This window comes from Toxorhynchites rutilus, chromosome 3, assembly GCF_029784135.1.
Source record: "Toxorhynchites rutilus septentrionalis strain SRP chromosome 3, ASM2978413v1, whole genome shotgun sequence".
Classification (NCBI taxonomy): Eukaryota; Metazoa; Arthropoda; class Insecta; order Diptera; family Culicidae; genus Toxorhynchites; species Toxorhynchites rutilus.
The window spans coordinates 62,426,444-62,442,807 of NC_073746.1; the positions used below are offsets into that span (position 1 = coordinate 62,426,444).

Here is a 16,364-nt window from a genome sequence, read left to right on the forward strand (position 1 = left end):
TTTAAAGAACATCATGTACATCAGCTTTAATAAACAGAACGTTGTAAGTCGTTATCCATCATTAACCATTTTATCCCCAAACAAAAAAGTCATTTTTATGCAGATTAATCACTGGAATCAAACACAATGTCTGAGCACCTCGACCAGAGTATGTGAATAGTCGTCCTTACTGATAATTTATCGAAGATTGCAGGTCGGACAAAGTAGATTTCTCGCGTAACTTTTGAAAAGGTCCAATGTAACATTTTCGTCAACTCGAGAAAAACGACGTTGAAGACCCGAACATTATTCCGCGAATTGTCTTAAAAGTTATCGATCTTGATCACTCCTCTCACCACTAGCGATCAAGAATAGCTCTCCAAAACCAATCGTAGCTGTTGTTCCGTGATTTGAGTTTGAAGTTGAAGCCAAGGAGCGACAAATGTTACATTGGACGTTTTGACTGCCCGCGTTTGCACGTTGGACATATTACGTTACACGATAAGAATTTGAAACTAACTACTAAACAACAATCCAAAAAACAGCATTTCGTTCTAAAGACAGATTATTATTGTTATCACCCGTTGAATTGAACTGAAATCGATAACAACTACTGTAAGAAACAAAAACTCAAAACGACCGAAGTACGACTTCGTGTTGTTTTGACTGCTTTGTTACTTCGGACGTTTCGGGCATCGGAGGAAAGTAGCGTCCGAAGTAACAGCCGGGTGCTTAAAATCCGAATCTGTACATTGGATATTTTTTGTATCGGCGATAAAAAGATGAAGAAAATAGATACGTGAACGATTGTTTTTGTAATGCATTCAATGATTGAAGACTAATAGCGTGCATCTATTAACTCGATTTGTTTACATTTGTTACATAGGACCTTTTCAAAAGTTACGCGAGATTTCACGAGAAATTCCTCAAAAACGATGCGCGCGGAACTACATCCGAATGAGTACCGAGAGAGCGATTTCTGTTTTTATTTTTATTTTTGACATGTGTCAGCTCTATTGAAGTACAGGGTGACTCAAAACTCGTGAAACTCTTCAAACATAAAGTGACCATCAATACGGCATCAATAGTTATACTACTAAACAAGCAACCGCCCACTTCACCCGCACTCCTCCTAGTTATAATGCTACACCAATGTGAGTAAATTGTATGTATTCGCCGAAATTTAGGCAATGCACTGCGTCACTCCACTGATCTAGACCATCAACGAACGAATTTTCCGGTGACTGTTGGCAACAAACGAGGAACACGAAATTTGATAGTTGATATCTTTCATATGGACGTTCTGAACATCAGATAAAAACACCATGAATTGAAGCTTCAACATTTATCATTTAACCATAGCGATGTAACTGCAAAACTTTTCATTAACCAAGCTTCACTCATGCTCCGCTGTAGTTGCTTTCTCTGAGGTAGAACTCCCAGAAGATTCATCCTCATCAGATGCCGGGGCGAGACTCAGATCTCCGTCCAGATATTTGCGCCGATACTCACCGGTGGGATCGTACAGCGTTTCTAGACTCGCGAAATCTTCTGGTCGATTTTCAACGACGAATCGGATCACTTTATCGGCACCGATTTTTTGCCTCTCCGAGCAGCGGTTGCAATCGTTTCGGAGTGCATCCGGGAGGCTATCTACGAACATGGTTCAACGTTTTTCAATGTTGAGGATTGGAAAGAAGCTTCGAGAATATACCTTTCAACTCTCTGCCATCTGGTGTACAAGGGCCCACTGTTTTGAGACAATTTAGATAGTTATTCATCAAACGGGTGCTTTTGAAGATTTCTTCCAAATCGATGTTGTCGTATTTAGTTGTATATTTCTCTGCTGCTGATATCCATATCGTGACGGCCAAACTAAGACACAAAACAATTTGAGAATACATTTGGCTTGTGTTACAATTTTTCCAACTGCAGCGCGATTCTAACTAGAAGTTTTTAGTCTTCAGTCACTGAATTTATAGACACTGGATAATTCGAAATAATCAAATATGTAATTGAGGTTGCGTGATCGTAAACAATGCCAGTCAAATTAATTGCCAATTGAAGTCGTCTTTGATTGCCATGTAAGGAAAGAAAATACAAAATCATATGATAAATTTAAATTTATTTATATTTGTTATAATCTGTATTTGTGAAAAAGTCAGTCAACCTTTTAGAACTGTTTGAATATCAACCCACAAATGATACATCTGAATTGTCTACAATAGCAAAAGCCGTTATATGATTAACCTCTACCTTGCAAACAATTTGTTTCGAAAATCTCATTTGTAATGCATCTTCGGATACGCCTGATCGCCAAACCGATGATATAATTGGACCAACGCTATCACACAAACACAAAAACACGCTCAGGATTCAAACTTTTGGACACATTAAAATGCTATCCACTTGATTTCCGTTGACCTGTGTTGCCCATCGGAGCAGAAAAAAGTAATGAAACATCAATTTTCACCACCGGCGAAGCCACTGGAATCAGATTGACCAGATGTTTTTTTCTCCGCAATCGTGCAAGGTAAACGAAAATTGCAACCTCCGGGTCAAAACTGGCCCCCAAACAAAGTTAGCCTTCGCGATGTTCGCGTGATATGATTCCTCGACACGCACGATTACACGCACCCATTAAGCGGTTGCGGCGATTCATGTTCAACTTCGAACCCTTTTTATCGGATCTGGACGCACTAATAACTCCTCTTGATGATGATGCGATTTCCGAAACCGGTCGCCGCGCCTTGGGTTTAATCAATGCTGAAGCATACACATATCACCGCCAATCACAGGGAACCTTAAGTCTTCGCTTCTCGCTTTTCAGTCGGACAATCGTATAAACATTACCAATCCATATGATACGAATTTAAGCTGTCGGTCATCACGAGACCAGTTTGACCAGCCGGCCGAACCAACAGCAAAGAAATTGCAATTAATGGTTACGTCATTTCGGTTATGCACCCAGACAAGATGATAATCCTTCTTCGATGCAACCAATCCGATCACGTGGGAGGTTGCATTCTTGGATATTTTAATCATGTCATTTATTTAAAAAAATCTTTCGCTATCATTCCAATGACAACCGATTTTGGCGGAGATGTTTAGTTTATATATTTACATCATCATATTTTAGCTATTTTATTTTGGTGTTTGATCCTGCAAATTTTCCTTTTTCTAAAAATTGAATTGAATGTTGGTCAACGAAAAACCCTTAATAGACCTAATCATTTGATTTTAGCTCAATTGCATGACGAAAATTGGGATAATTATCCTCCCTAAGATTTCTTTAGACCTAAGGGTTAGATATCACAAATAAAGTTGATATAAATACAGTGACGTCGACTGGGAGTGCGGAGGGGGCAGAGGGGGCGGACCGCCTTCGGGTACACGATTTTAGGAGTGCAGAATGAGTCGAATTTGCATGAAAAAATTTAATAAATATGATTGATGGCAAAAATGGTAAATTCCGTAGGCTCATTTGGACCATGGAATTGACATTCAATTTTGAGAACTATAATTTTGTCGTTGTTTATCATTTGCGGCTAGGATGAATCAATATTTCAAATCCTGTTTTGAAGTGTAGCTGGTACCAAGAAATCGAAATGAGTGGCAAACCGTGTGGATAAGGAGATCAAGTAAAAACATCCTTTTCAGTTTTTACTGAATAGTTTTTCGTCTGGATAACAATATAAGTCCGAGCGATGTCATGATGTAATATTGTGGACATCAATCTGCTCGCATCTGGATATTTTTCGATCAATTCTCACTTCGAATGTATCAGTTGTTTGGTAGGGGTTACGAAAATGTCCACGCTTGTCCACGCTCCACACTGAGGGGGATAGGAGTATAGGCAACGTCCACGGGGATACGTAAAATTATCATTTCAGTAGATACATTCACATTTTTTTCAAAAATAAATTAAATCTGTTCTGCATTTTCGTGAATTTTTTAAATGAACCCATTTTGAGAGCTTTATATTTATCAATTGAAGGGTTAAACCCAGTCTAGTGACAGTCTAACTTACTGTGTGAGCCACCATCTCAGCTGTCTATGTGGTTCTAAATCTGTCACACATAGGGGAAAGGGCGGCGCTTTCGGACGGGTGCTGTTTCGAACAACGCTTGTAAAAATTAAGTGGTACAATTTTCAACCAAATTAAAAATATAAGTAATTTAACAGCCATTCCACCAACAGCTGTCATATGGTTTGACATCTCCTGATCGTTTATTACTTACGAAAACAACACAGTGCCCTTTTTCATACACGTTTCGAAACTTTTGAGCTTGAAGTTGTAAGTATTTCCCTAATTTCTCTGTGAACGATTTAGAAATTTAAATACACCACCTCAGTTAGTAACTAATATGAAATGAGAAAAACGTCCATACAACTTGGAAAAATGGTCTATTTATTAGATAAATTTATTATTTGTCTTCGGATAGTGGTTGGGCACATTCGGACATCGTTCGAGGGGCACATTCGGACACTGTTTAATACCTCATTAAATCTGTGTCTGATTGTTGTTTACTAACAAACATCAATTTAGGCTGATTCTCAGACCTAATGATGGTTCGAAACTACAAAAAGAAAACCGATAGAACCAACATCAACGAAGATGAGATGGAAAGAGCTATCGAACTAGTTTCGAATAAAACGTTTTCATGATTCCAGCTCATAGACGGGAAAACTGTTTCTCAATGTTCTAGAACATTTGAAAAAGGTAGCAAAAAGCAACGTAAACGAATCAAATTCAAAAAATCAAAAACCAATCAAAAAGTCATTGCACTTTGGAAACAATTAACACTTTGACGTCCACACGGTTCGTAAAAAAATATGCGCTTCGCGCCGGCAGCGCTAACTCGGATTACTTGGCTTGTCGCCGCCCGTTCTTGACATTATGGGGAAATTAGAAATTGTTAAGTTTTACTAATCTTATCTTTAGTTTTCATAAGTTCTCAACCCTGTTCCCCTACTTTAATGAAATTTCGAAGATATACATACGTAAAAATTACAAACCTGTCCATATTCTCCCCACTATATGTCCATGCGGATAATCATCGAAAAAATGTTCTACTTTTCGGTCTGTTTTCATTTGAGTAAAAACATTGAAAAACATTCGGCCGATTATCTCGAAAAACAGTATATTGAAATGCAAGAAACTGCATCTAAGTTTGGTAAAACATGAGTTTCGAAAGATATAATAAAAGCTCTTCTTAATATGTTCGTTTTTCCCAACCTCCCCTACTTATAAAAACATTAAACTTGATAGTATGTGTAAGTTATTGTTACTTAAGCAAAACCCCAACAAAATGCAAACGATACTAAAGTGCTATCGCCGGCCACTGAAATACTATGCGCACGTAACCACTGTGGTGTCGCCGGCAGTCAGGCGCTAGTTTGCGTGCGTAACCACTGTGGTGTCGCCGGACGCCAAAGTGTTAAATATTGTCGAGAAACAAATCGCTTACAACCGCTGGATGTTTCAGTTATGGGCCCATTCAAGCAAAAGCTCTCAGTTTCCCAGAACGATTGGCTACTCAACCATCCTGGAAAAACTATTTCTATACACGATCTTCTAGGTATAGTTGCAGCGGCTTATAGCGCTTCTTTCAATCTGAGTAATATCCTAGCTGTATTCAAAATGACAGGTTGCTCTCCATTCTCAAGAAAGGTTTTCTTCGGACAAGGATTTTGAATGCTCAAATGATTCCACCTACTGGAGCGGAGGTAGCAACTGAATCATCGGGTAATACAACAATGCTGCAAAACATTGCGTGTACAGCACAGATAAATTTTACTTTGGCAACTTTGTCCCCGAAAAATGTTGAACCTTTTCCAAAAACTTCACCGCGGAAAACCACCACTCAAAAACGGAAGAAAGCAAAATCACGAATTTTTATTGACTCTCATAGCAAGCAGTTTCCTTTCAGAAAAATACTGATAAACAGAAAAATGCAGAATATGCTGGAAATAAGAGGAAACGGAAGTAATTGTTGATGAACATAAAATTTTAATTTTTTTTTTCGTTGTCCGAAAGTGCCCCAATACTGTCCGAAACTGCAAAAATGTAATTTTCAAAAATTCGAATGAACCATTCGTAATCGCATCAAGGCACACATCTAACACGCTCATATGATACATTGATGTCCAAATGACAACCAAGATGAATTCAGGATTTTTTTTTAAGTTTACAAAAAAATTTAAAAATCAAGGAAAAAAAAATGTCCGAATGTGCCCCCCTCTCCCTTACATATCTGCTGTCAGTGGGGCACATAAATTGATTTTGCCATTGCATTTGATATTATGATGCTCGAGAAAACGGCATATAAAATATGGTGGCTTATCACAGGGATGATTAAGGGGTTATTCTAGTCTAGAAATTTGAAATACGTTGTTTTTCAAAGTGCCGCTATTTCGGCTAAAAACATTTATTGGCTTGCCCTTTCATTCCATAGCGGCGTCTTTACTAATTAGGAATCTATTTTATTTTTTTAACTAAAACCGTAAAAAGGAAGTTATTGGGGGCTTGAAAACAAACATGTGCCTCATTAAAAAATATATATTTCGACGTCAATTCAGAAAAAAAAAACCAGAAATCGCATTATCAGAGCTACGTTTTTTTTCTATAGGATGTAACATCGTAATCTTAAAAAAATCGCTGCAAATGAATTAGCTTATCGTGATGCAAAAAAACTGAACTTTTGAGAAAGCTATATTCTAACGAAGAAAACGTAACTTGTGTAATACCCTTATGACCCATTCCAGCGTGACGTGACAACGGTTTGACTCACTAAAAACAGTTTTTTTCTCGTTTTCATATATAAATCATACGATTTCCAAATGGTAAACGATTTTAAAGTGAAATTGAGAAAACTTCCTACAAAAATCTTCAGTTGGAGGTTATTTTGCAGTTGAATTCGCTTGTTGCTAACCCAATACTTTGGTGACAGGACAACACCTGTCTTTTTGCGGGTTCCTTTTGAACATTAATGTTGTTCCGTTTAAAAATGCACAAATAAACTTTACTCTATGATTTGTCAATGAAAGATGAACGTAGATTCCTGTATACTCAGTTTTTCGAAAAACTCGTAAGAACATGCATTTCGAGGACATGCATTTTGTGACATGACAACGCGCTCTGTGCGAACAAACAGTCTCCACGAAACGTTGTCACGTCACACAATCAATAAGTTGTATTAAATAAGATTTTCACCGTTTTGTAGCAAGCTATATGCTTATTTTCATGTTTTCATTACTCTGAATACCTCTCACATTCCTCTGAGATCTCCCCTTCCCCTTCCAAAGATCCATCCTATAGGGGAATGTGGTCCTAACGTGACAGGTGATCCTGAACCTACCCCTCTGTGTATTCAGTAGTATCAAATGAAAGGTGTCATAACGCTGTCAATTTGATAGCATGGTGACTTTTATCTGTCTCTCTTCATTTTGGCGTTTGGCGCCATTTTGCGTTTTCATTGCTTCAAAAACAGAGAAGAAATATTTTTGATCTGTATGCAAAATGAGTTCAATGTTCTTTTATATTGTGAAACATTGCGAAACAAGGCAATTGTAACTGCTTATGGTATGTTCATCAAAATAAGCTATATAAATTGCATCTACCTTTTACCTGTAATGCACGGTATGTCTTTATTTGGGAAAAGTCGGGGTGGTCCAGAACCGACCTCCAGTTTTCATATCGTGATTTTTCAACACGTTCACTCTGGCGCTTGCCATCAATGGCTAGCACAATCTTGATTCATCGAGTGGCGCTCACTACAGGGGGATCGCATTTGATTTTGCTATCAAAAACTTTGTATGCATCCGCGCACATACCGGCGCAAAGGACGTTTATGTTTGCGTGTTGACGATGACTTTGACCTTGATGATGACTTTGATCGTTGATCGTTGATGTTTGCGTGTGCATTTGTATGTGCACTTTCTTTGTATAACTCCACACACGTCGCTCTAAGGCTAAGTTCTTTCCACTGCCAACATTACCATTTACTATCGTATTGTGGGATTTCATGCCATTCCCGGTCTTTTATATCCGTTTTTAACGAACCGGAAGTCACCATCCTCGGTTCCAAAATGGCATCGGAATACGATATTCGACCTCCGCTGCTAAGCCCATATCTTATGGGGTTTCCATATTTTTTTTAGCATACTACCATCAGCAACCCGGAAGCTGAAATAAGATTATATCTTAGATTATGGAATCTACGTTCATATATTGTTGATAAAACATAGGAGAAAGATAATTTGTATATTTTGAAACGGAACTGTAATTAATTAAATTAATCATTAATTACGCCATGGTTGACGTGACAACGCTTCAAAATACCTGTTTCTCAAATGCTTGTTTCTCATAAATTACAAAATGAATCGTAGGTCTACCCACGGCTCTTCAAACAAGCATTCAATCACTCATTCAATGGTATATAGACATTGAAGTTTGGTTAAGCATGTGCGGAGATATCTCAAGAAATATAAAAACAGTGAAAACCTAAAATATTTGAAATATAATTATGTAGTTTTTCAAACTCGTCTTATGGAATTCATTAAAAATTCGTTATTATTATTCGTTATCGCAAACATTTGTGTTTCATTTGTATGGCAGCCTCCCCTTGGAGAGGGGGGAAGAGTGTCGAACCATTATAGCAACGTTTATCAATCTCTAAAACCTCTATATGCCAAATTTGATTCCATTTGCTTGATTAGTTCTCGAGTTATTCAGACCCCCCCCCCCTTCTGTAGAGAGGGGGAGGAGTGTCAAACCACCTCAGAAACATTTACTGCCTCCTAAAACCTCCACATGCCAAATTTGGTTCTATTTTCTTGATTAGTTCTTGAGTTATGCGAAATTTATGCTTCATTTGTATGGCAAACTCCCCTCCCCCTCCTTTTGAGAAAGGGAGAAGTATCTAACCACCATAGAAACATTTGTAGCATCCTAAAACCTCCACATGCCAAATTTGATTTGGTTTGCTTGATTTATTTTCGAGGAATGCAGAAATTTGTTTTTCATTTGTATGGCAGCTCCCCTTCGGAGAGGGGGGAGGAGTGTCTAACCACCATAGAAACATTTATTGCATCCTAAAACCTCCACATGCTAAATTTGGTTTGGTTTGCTTGATTAATTTTAGAGTAATGCAGAAATTTGTGTTTCATTTGTATGGCTGAAATTTTGACAGTAGCTGTTTACGAGAATGTACTACATGATAAGTAATCTCTCTTGCGATACTGACACCATCGGGCGATGAGGCTAAGTACTTATCGGACCGCTCACGTATGTTCGTCAAAGTGACTAACTCAAATTTACTCAAATTGATTTTCGTATCAATAATCAATTTCGATGGACGTCAGTGGCATATTTCTGCAAATTAATCCCGAAAAGTAAAACTTCTCGACCAATAATGCTTTGTTGGTTCTAATGTATCCATTCCTTCGCACAAAATACAGCTGTCACCTATAAAAGCTCTCAATCGTAATGATTGTTGTTGTTTACAAGAACCCAACCTCACACTGTAACGTTTCTAATGTGACGTTTCTAACTAAAAATTCTCAATAACTCTATGAAAAACGACGTTTGAATGTTTTTAATTATCGTTCAGCACTTTGCTACACATCCACACATCTTTTTGAAGGCTCCTTTCAAAGAATTTATCAATTTTGCCGTTTTTTATGATTCCAGACTAACGTAGCCTTGACAATACATGAAACAAATTTTCGACAAAGGGGTTGAAACAAACAGAGTATTGGTAACGTATAAGTGTATAAATTATGAATTACCCTAAACTAAGAGTTTAAAAAACGGAATTTACTTTTACTAGTTTACAGTTACATTTAAGCTAAAAATCTAGATAGCTATTATTAGAGCTAGATTGTGCTACGATGGTACTTGTATAACGGAGACAAATTTGACAATAGTGTCACAGAAAATAGAGATGGAAAAAACATCTCCATGATCGTCGTTAAAAATGGTGGAATCGTGTAACCAAAATCGTAGTAAAAACCAACTTACACTGGTTGTAGAGTCGTATCAACGAAAAAACTGGGCAGGGAATAGCGATTATTTGGAGTATTCTCTCCTGAAACATATGTGATCATCTATATTTCTCCCTTAGACAGTTCACTTGTGTGCTGCTTTCTGTGTTTTGATATTTTACATTTGCCAATTGAATTCACTGTAAATACTCTTTGCATAATGTATATTGTATAATGCTAATTTATTGGTTATGTTTTAACTTCGGATGTATTTGATTTTGGTTAATGAGCAATCAATCAGGGAAAGTTTCTCTTCAAAATATATAAAATGTTTAATTAGAACAAAAACTTTATTCAGTATCACTTCTTACAAACATAATCCTTCAAAGCAGATCAACCAGTCAGTGAGACGCGCCCTGCTGTGGTGGGCCGATCAATTTTATTTTTTTCTAACAATCGGAAGGAACATTTTAATGATCTCGTTTTCGCTAATTAGGAGTGCGCTTCTGGTTGGAACTACTGCTGCTGCTGCTGTAGGGATGAAGAAATCAATGATCATAGCTTAAAACGATATGAATGAGTACGCTGAGTTTCTGAGTCAACCGGCGACGCGATTATTTTACGCATGATGTACTGCTATCACTTCAATTGCTCAGCAAACGAACAGCACAGTTCAACCCTGAAACGTCTCTTGTACTTAATCTTGTAGATTTGATCACAGATAAAAAAAATAATGAAAACATGCTTTAAAACTTCCAATTATGCTTAATCAAGGCGACTCCCTGAAGTAAGAAACCTTCTGGTTGAACTATGGTAAACGCAAATGGACTGGGGCGAATCGTTGATAGGATGGTTATTTATCTCAGTCCCACTCCATCTGCGCGTAGGTTGGTAGAGTACCTCAACCTTACAGCTTGATTCCGGCCTTTGCGGCTTCGTTGCGGTACTTGTTGACATAGATGTTTTCGGGGTCATACTTCGCCTGCAGCGACTTCCACTGCTCGGCCCGGTTGTCGATCAGGTAGTTGATGACCTTCTCGGTTCCGGACTTTTGCTTCTCGCTGCACTTGGCGCAGTTAGTCTTGAGGGCGTCCGGGAGGACACGCTTCAGCTCGTTACCGTCCGGTGTGCAACGGCCCTGGTCCAGCAGGCACTTGTAGTAGTTGTTGAAGAGCCGATCCGACTTCAGGATCTCGTCCAGATCGACACCGTCGTACTTGGTGGTGTACTTGTCCTGGGCGGCAACCATGGCGAACAGGGCGAAGGTGGCAACAACGAGAAGCTTCATCGTGAAATCTGCAATATACACATATATGAAAGCAAACCGTTAGCCGATCGGGTGACAGCTCTGTACACAATGGACAACACTAAATTGTGGAAAGGAGAACCCCCGTTTGGAATATTAAGTAGCCTGATCAGTCAGACAGCTGACCGATCGTGAATGCGTAGGAAAAGTCCGAGAGAGACAGCAATCGCAATCTAAGCTATAGAGCTATGCAGTATGCTAACGAGCGCACAGAATGGCTATCAACCGAACAATGAGTCAGCAGAAACTGTTATTTGGATGAATCACGAAAGTGTGTGATCTCTAACCCACAGTTCTTACCATCACATTTTAGGAGGCGATTTTTATTATGTTATCATCGGATTTGTGATCATTCTCTGAAGTGTTTTTGTACAACAGGGTACCGTACGCAGCAAAAACAGGCGTTGTCATTGCGTTGCACGTATGTCCTACATAAATTACATTTGCACACTACCGGCATTTTAATGATTTATTTTTCATTGATCTATGGAGTGACCGCCCGGAAAAATTAACATTAATGGGTAATGTAAGGGAAACTAATGCATGTGTAGCGGTTCTCGAGAACAGCTTACAGCGAATGCATTTGTGAGTAAGTAAGTTTACAAGTTGTTGTTTACTGTTGTTATAATTGGCATATAAAGCCAAGAAATTATAAAAATGGGGAAAGATGGGTACAATTTCTCGCGCATACGTACCGAAAGTGTTTGATCACAAATATCGAACTACTGAAGCCCATTAATATGTAGAAATAATTCCATGAAGTCAGTGGTATTTATCGATTGTTCGTGAAACAACAAACGATCAACTGATCATTCAAAAATAAGATACATTACCGAAGCGTTGAACGCCATTATTCAAAATGAGCTGTAGCATACCATTTGAATCGCTATAAAATCGATGTAAAAAGTGTATTGAAGGTGGAGGAAAATACTCCGAATAATACTAGGGTAAATGATCTTGGTTTGTCCAGTCGAAAATATGATCATGGTTTGCCCACTTTTTTGAATGCTCTTATTCAGCGCTCCTGTGTCAAATAAGGCCTTCGAATGTTTCGAAACATATAAATGAAATTGCCTTTTACATGATTTATAGTAGTTTGATAGTATATTTTTACGAAATCACATGTTTTAAAAGATTATAAAATACACCTTCTATTTGTGTCAATGCGCCCCTCATTCGAGCTAACTTTTAATCGATCACCAGATGATTATTTGGCACGTGTTCAGACCTTTTCTGGATTACAACACTTATAAATATTGTAAACATCATGCTTGCTCACCATTTGTATCGGATTTACATAGCTAAACCATTAAATGAACGCATTTTGATGAACTCAATTCTGATCATGAGTTGTCCAATTCAATAATGTTGTTTTGACCACATGATTTCTATGGCAACCGCTAGGCGCGCTGCAGTTTGTTTATGTTTGTTTATGGTGTGCTTCGCGCATAGCAGAAGTATGGTTTTTCTGTGTTGATTGTGTTGAGGTGAACACTTCTAAAATGCCCAAGAAAAGGCAATATTCTGAAGAAAGCCTAAATTATGAATGAATCAATATGATGACAGTAAACTCAAGCAATGATAAATGCAACATCTAATTGTGAATTCGAATGTTTTCATTCAAAAATGGAGATTTCTAAAACCGGACAAACCATGATAATTTTTTTGGGCAAACCATGATCAGAGGTGGTCAAACCATGATCATAATTCTTCTTTAAGGAAAATCGTTAAAAAACATAAAAGTTTTGAATAATTTCAACACCTTATGGTAGTATTAGCAACTAGAGACTTGGGGCTTTTCAACAAACCCAAACTCGTATCGATTATGTGTGATTTTCACGAAGAAAAATCGATTTGCATTTACTAGTTGCGTAACAACACCCCAAATTGGACAAACCAAGATCATTTACCCTACTGTTGAAATATGTTTTTTAAATTATTTTTTTTTTCAAACTTCATTGTGTATCTAAATTCATCGGACACAACTTTCGCTCAAAACTTCCGTTTTTACCACTTGCAGAAAGCGTATTGCACATAGAATATTTCTATGATTTCAAGAAGATAGTTTTCATTAGAGATTTTCATTTAGAAATGTGTTCGATCTTTCCAAAAAACCATAAAAGGGAATACTTTCACTATATTTCTGTCGACATCAGGTGAATTGCGTATTTAGAAGATCTAGTTCTTTCGCTTTTTTGTTCCTCAGCATTCGATTACACGCAATGATTGTTTATCGTTATAGTTTATAAGACAATAAGTTCAATTCTTAATCTTTCTAAATATTTGCACACATTAAGATATGTTGCCTGTTCACTATTTTGACGTAATCATTGAAGTCATTTGTCCTTTAGCAAAGCGCAGAGCATTAGAAAACCAAAATGCTTTCAAAGAAATGAATTTCGAAGAATTCAGACCTTCCCAATCATAAGATGTTCACAGGATGTCAATGAAAGTTGTGGAAAGACACACTAATGGAAATACACAACTATCAGTGAGACAAAACGGAAAAAATCGTCACAAAAACACCAAAAAAATGGCCTAAATTGTTGTCAAATCTTGAGCAAACCTAATCTTAAGCTGCATTCACTCTCTAGCCTGTCATCTGTCACATGAGACAAAGTTGATTTCAATTTATAACTAGATGTGGTTGTATTGGTGGCAACAATGGAATGCTTGGTTGTCATGAACATATCTGCCGTTCTACGCATAGTTGCCTCATGTTACTTTTTGACGATTTTCACTTTTCTTCATAAAACCTTGTTTTTATGCATAATCTTACGGAAAACACAAAAAAAAACATATAGTTTATTCCCAACTTTGAAAAAAACAACATAAAGCTCAATTGTCCCATGTTGATATTCTATTCATAATTGTCCCACCATGTATTTTTTGTAGATCCATATCGAATAAGTCGGTTCAAGTACAAGAATTTCATGTCACACTTTCAACAGGCCTAATGCACTCTTTACTGGTTTGGAAGAACGAACTAATTCTCAAACAAATTAGAAAAATTTAACAGAACACGTGTACACCTTGTTAGCGAATGCCTAATAACAATGAGTTTTATATTCTGCGAAGGTGTTGCAGATCACTGATTTCTTCATAAAAGGATGTTTCTATAGATTATGTATAGAAAAACATAAAAAAAAAGTTATTGTTTGTTCCCAGTATATCAAAAAACAACATCAAGTTCAATTGAACCGTGTTGATATTCTAGGCATAACAGTCTCACCACCAAGCTTGATTGATTCAGTGAGGGGATCTAATCACATTTCATTAAACAATAGTATAGTGCTTATAAAAAACCCGGTGTATTGCTAAATTGAAATGCTTAAAGCTTTTGGTAGACAAATATGCGAGAAAACTTCGATTGCGTTTTTCTCAGTTGCTGATTTTGGAACATGGGACAACTATGCGTAGAACGGCAGATATGTTCCTAGAAACAACTGAGTTTCAAAAAACGAATAAAATCAACATAAGAGCATTGGTGCGCTGATAGTGGAAATTTTGGAAGTAAAGGATAATTTTAAAATATAAATTTTGAAAAAAATGCCCAAAAGATAAATTGAATAAAATAACAAACAAGAATTTAAAGCTTGTACATCTGAAATAAAATTTCATCACAACAATTTTTACAATCTTATAATCTTCGTTCATGAGTTTGGAATATGTGTGCGGTTATAGAAAATAGTCACAGTGTAGCAGCCGTGGAAGCATATTTTCACACTCTTCCGGAATTCTCTTTATGGGCAGAATAAGTTAAAAGCCACGGGATCAAACGAATTGCAATTGTATCCTAGACGATGAATAGATATTTGATTAGAATATTTCAAATTAAAAAATCGTGTTCCTCCTGACGAACGTCGAAGCACAAGTAATTCAAATCCCGGTTTGTTCTCATTTAGCAAAGGACGAAAAAGTTGATACCGATACACACCAACGCTTCTAGACAGTATTTCGTTCTGATAGGTGAAAGTTTTGCTGATGAATTTAAAATTATGCAATATAATTGAAAAAGGTGTCAACAGTTTGAAGCTATTAGAATTCCGCTAATTATTATCGCAAGACTTGCTGTCTTGGATTTGTATGGCAGTTTTGGAACAAAAACTACATTACAATGTGCAGTAATTTTTCCCAAAATGGCAACGACTCTTGCTCAGAATACAATTTGTTTTTACAAACGAAAAGCTCTTGTTTGTGTTGTTTTTAATGCTTTAGCCAACATATGGATTGATAACACACTGCACTAACAACTAACTATTCCTATCTTTTTAATACATATTAGATTGAAAATCACCAATCTTTTTCTTATGTTACACTAACACATGAAGCTACACATGGATTACAGTGATTTTCCGTAATCAAAGCCCTTAAAAGAGACACCGGGTTTTCGAGCCACAGCCATTATAGGTTGCACATAGTAAGAAACAATTAAGGAACTCGTTTGGTGATCGAGTTTCACTTCAAATCCCTTTTCATCACTTTTCACTGTTTTCCACGAATGATATCTACACACATCCGCTGGACTAGATCCATTGATCCATTCCCAAAACTTGCCAAACTTACCAATAATATTTTGTACTCTCGACCAGCAAAAATACTTAAAAGCAGCGTTAAACTTTATCTCCCACAAGTGAGCTGTAAACGACTCAAGCGACGAACTGTGATTAACGTCCGATCAACCTCGGGTTTATATACATACAGAAAGTTTCGACATTTCCTCACTCAGTCTCTCGTTTTTTTCTGTCTCTTAGCGTACCTCTTAACAGCAACTTCGGGGCCAAAGGGCAATAGAGGTGGCGGCGGCGCAAGCAGCGCTCGAGATTAAAACAGGAGGTTTGTGTACACATATCTTGTTGGTTGTTGTGTGTCTCGTTTCCGCGAGGTTCATGTCTTCAAGGCGGGTGTTTCGCGGCCGGCTAGAAGGAGACAGCAGCGATCGCTCGCCAATGCTTCCCCAGACGATCGAGATCGAGAACGCCAAAAAGCACGCGTAAGCATGATCTTCTTCCGTCGAACATCGACCGGCGCTTTTTTTGCAGTTCCCGCTTTTTTTTCTTCCTTTTTGCTTTTAGAAAATTATTATAACGTA

At 37.5% G+C, this 16,364-nt stretch overlaps 2 protein-coding genes across 2 annotated transcripts; both read right to left on the reverse strand.

Annotated features, from left to right (window-relative positions):
• Window positions 1–887: 887 nt before the first annotated feature.
• LOC129775101 (ejaculatory bulb-specific protein 3-like) lies at window positions 888–2,031 on the reverse strand. The gene is made up of 2 exons (XM_055779362.1): window positions 1,694–2,031; window positions 888–1,632 (listed from the first exon to the last, which is right to left on the reverse strand). The coding sequence occupies exons 1-2, from the start codon at window positions 1,881–1,883 to the stop codon at window positions 1,376–1,378; spliced, it is 447 nt and encodes a 148-aa protein (XP_055635337.1). The 5' UTR covers window positions 1,884–2,031; the 3' UTR covers window positions 888–1,375.
• An 8,266-nt stretch (window positions 2,032–10,297) lies between these two features.
• LOC129775102 (ejaculatory bulb-specific protein 3-like) lies at window positions 10,298–15,987 on the reverse strand. The gene is made up of 2 exons (XM_055779363.1): window positions 15,839–15,987; window positions 10,298–11,262 (listed from the first exon to the last, which is right to left on the reverse strand). The coding sequence occupies exon 2, from the start codon at window positions 11,252–11,254 to the stop codon at window positions 10,874–10,876; it is 381 nt and encodes a 126-aa protein (XP_055635338.1). The 5' UTR covers window positions 11,255–11,262; window positions 15,839–15,987; the 3' UTR covers window positions 10,298–10,873.
• Window positions 15,988–16,364: the final 377 nt, after the last annotated feature.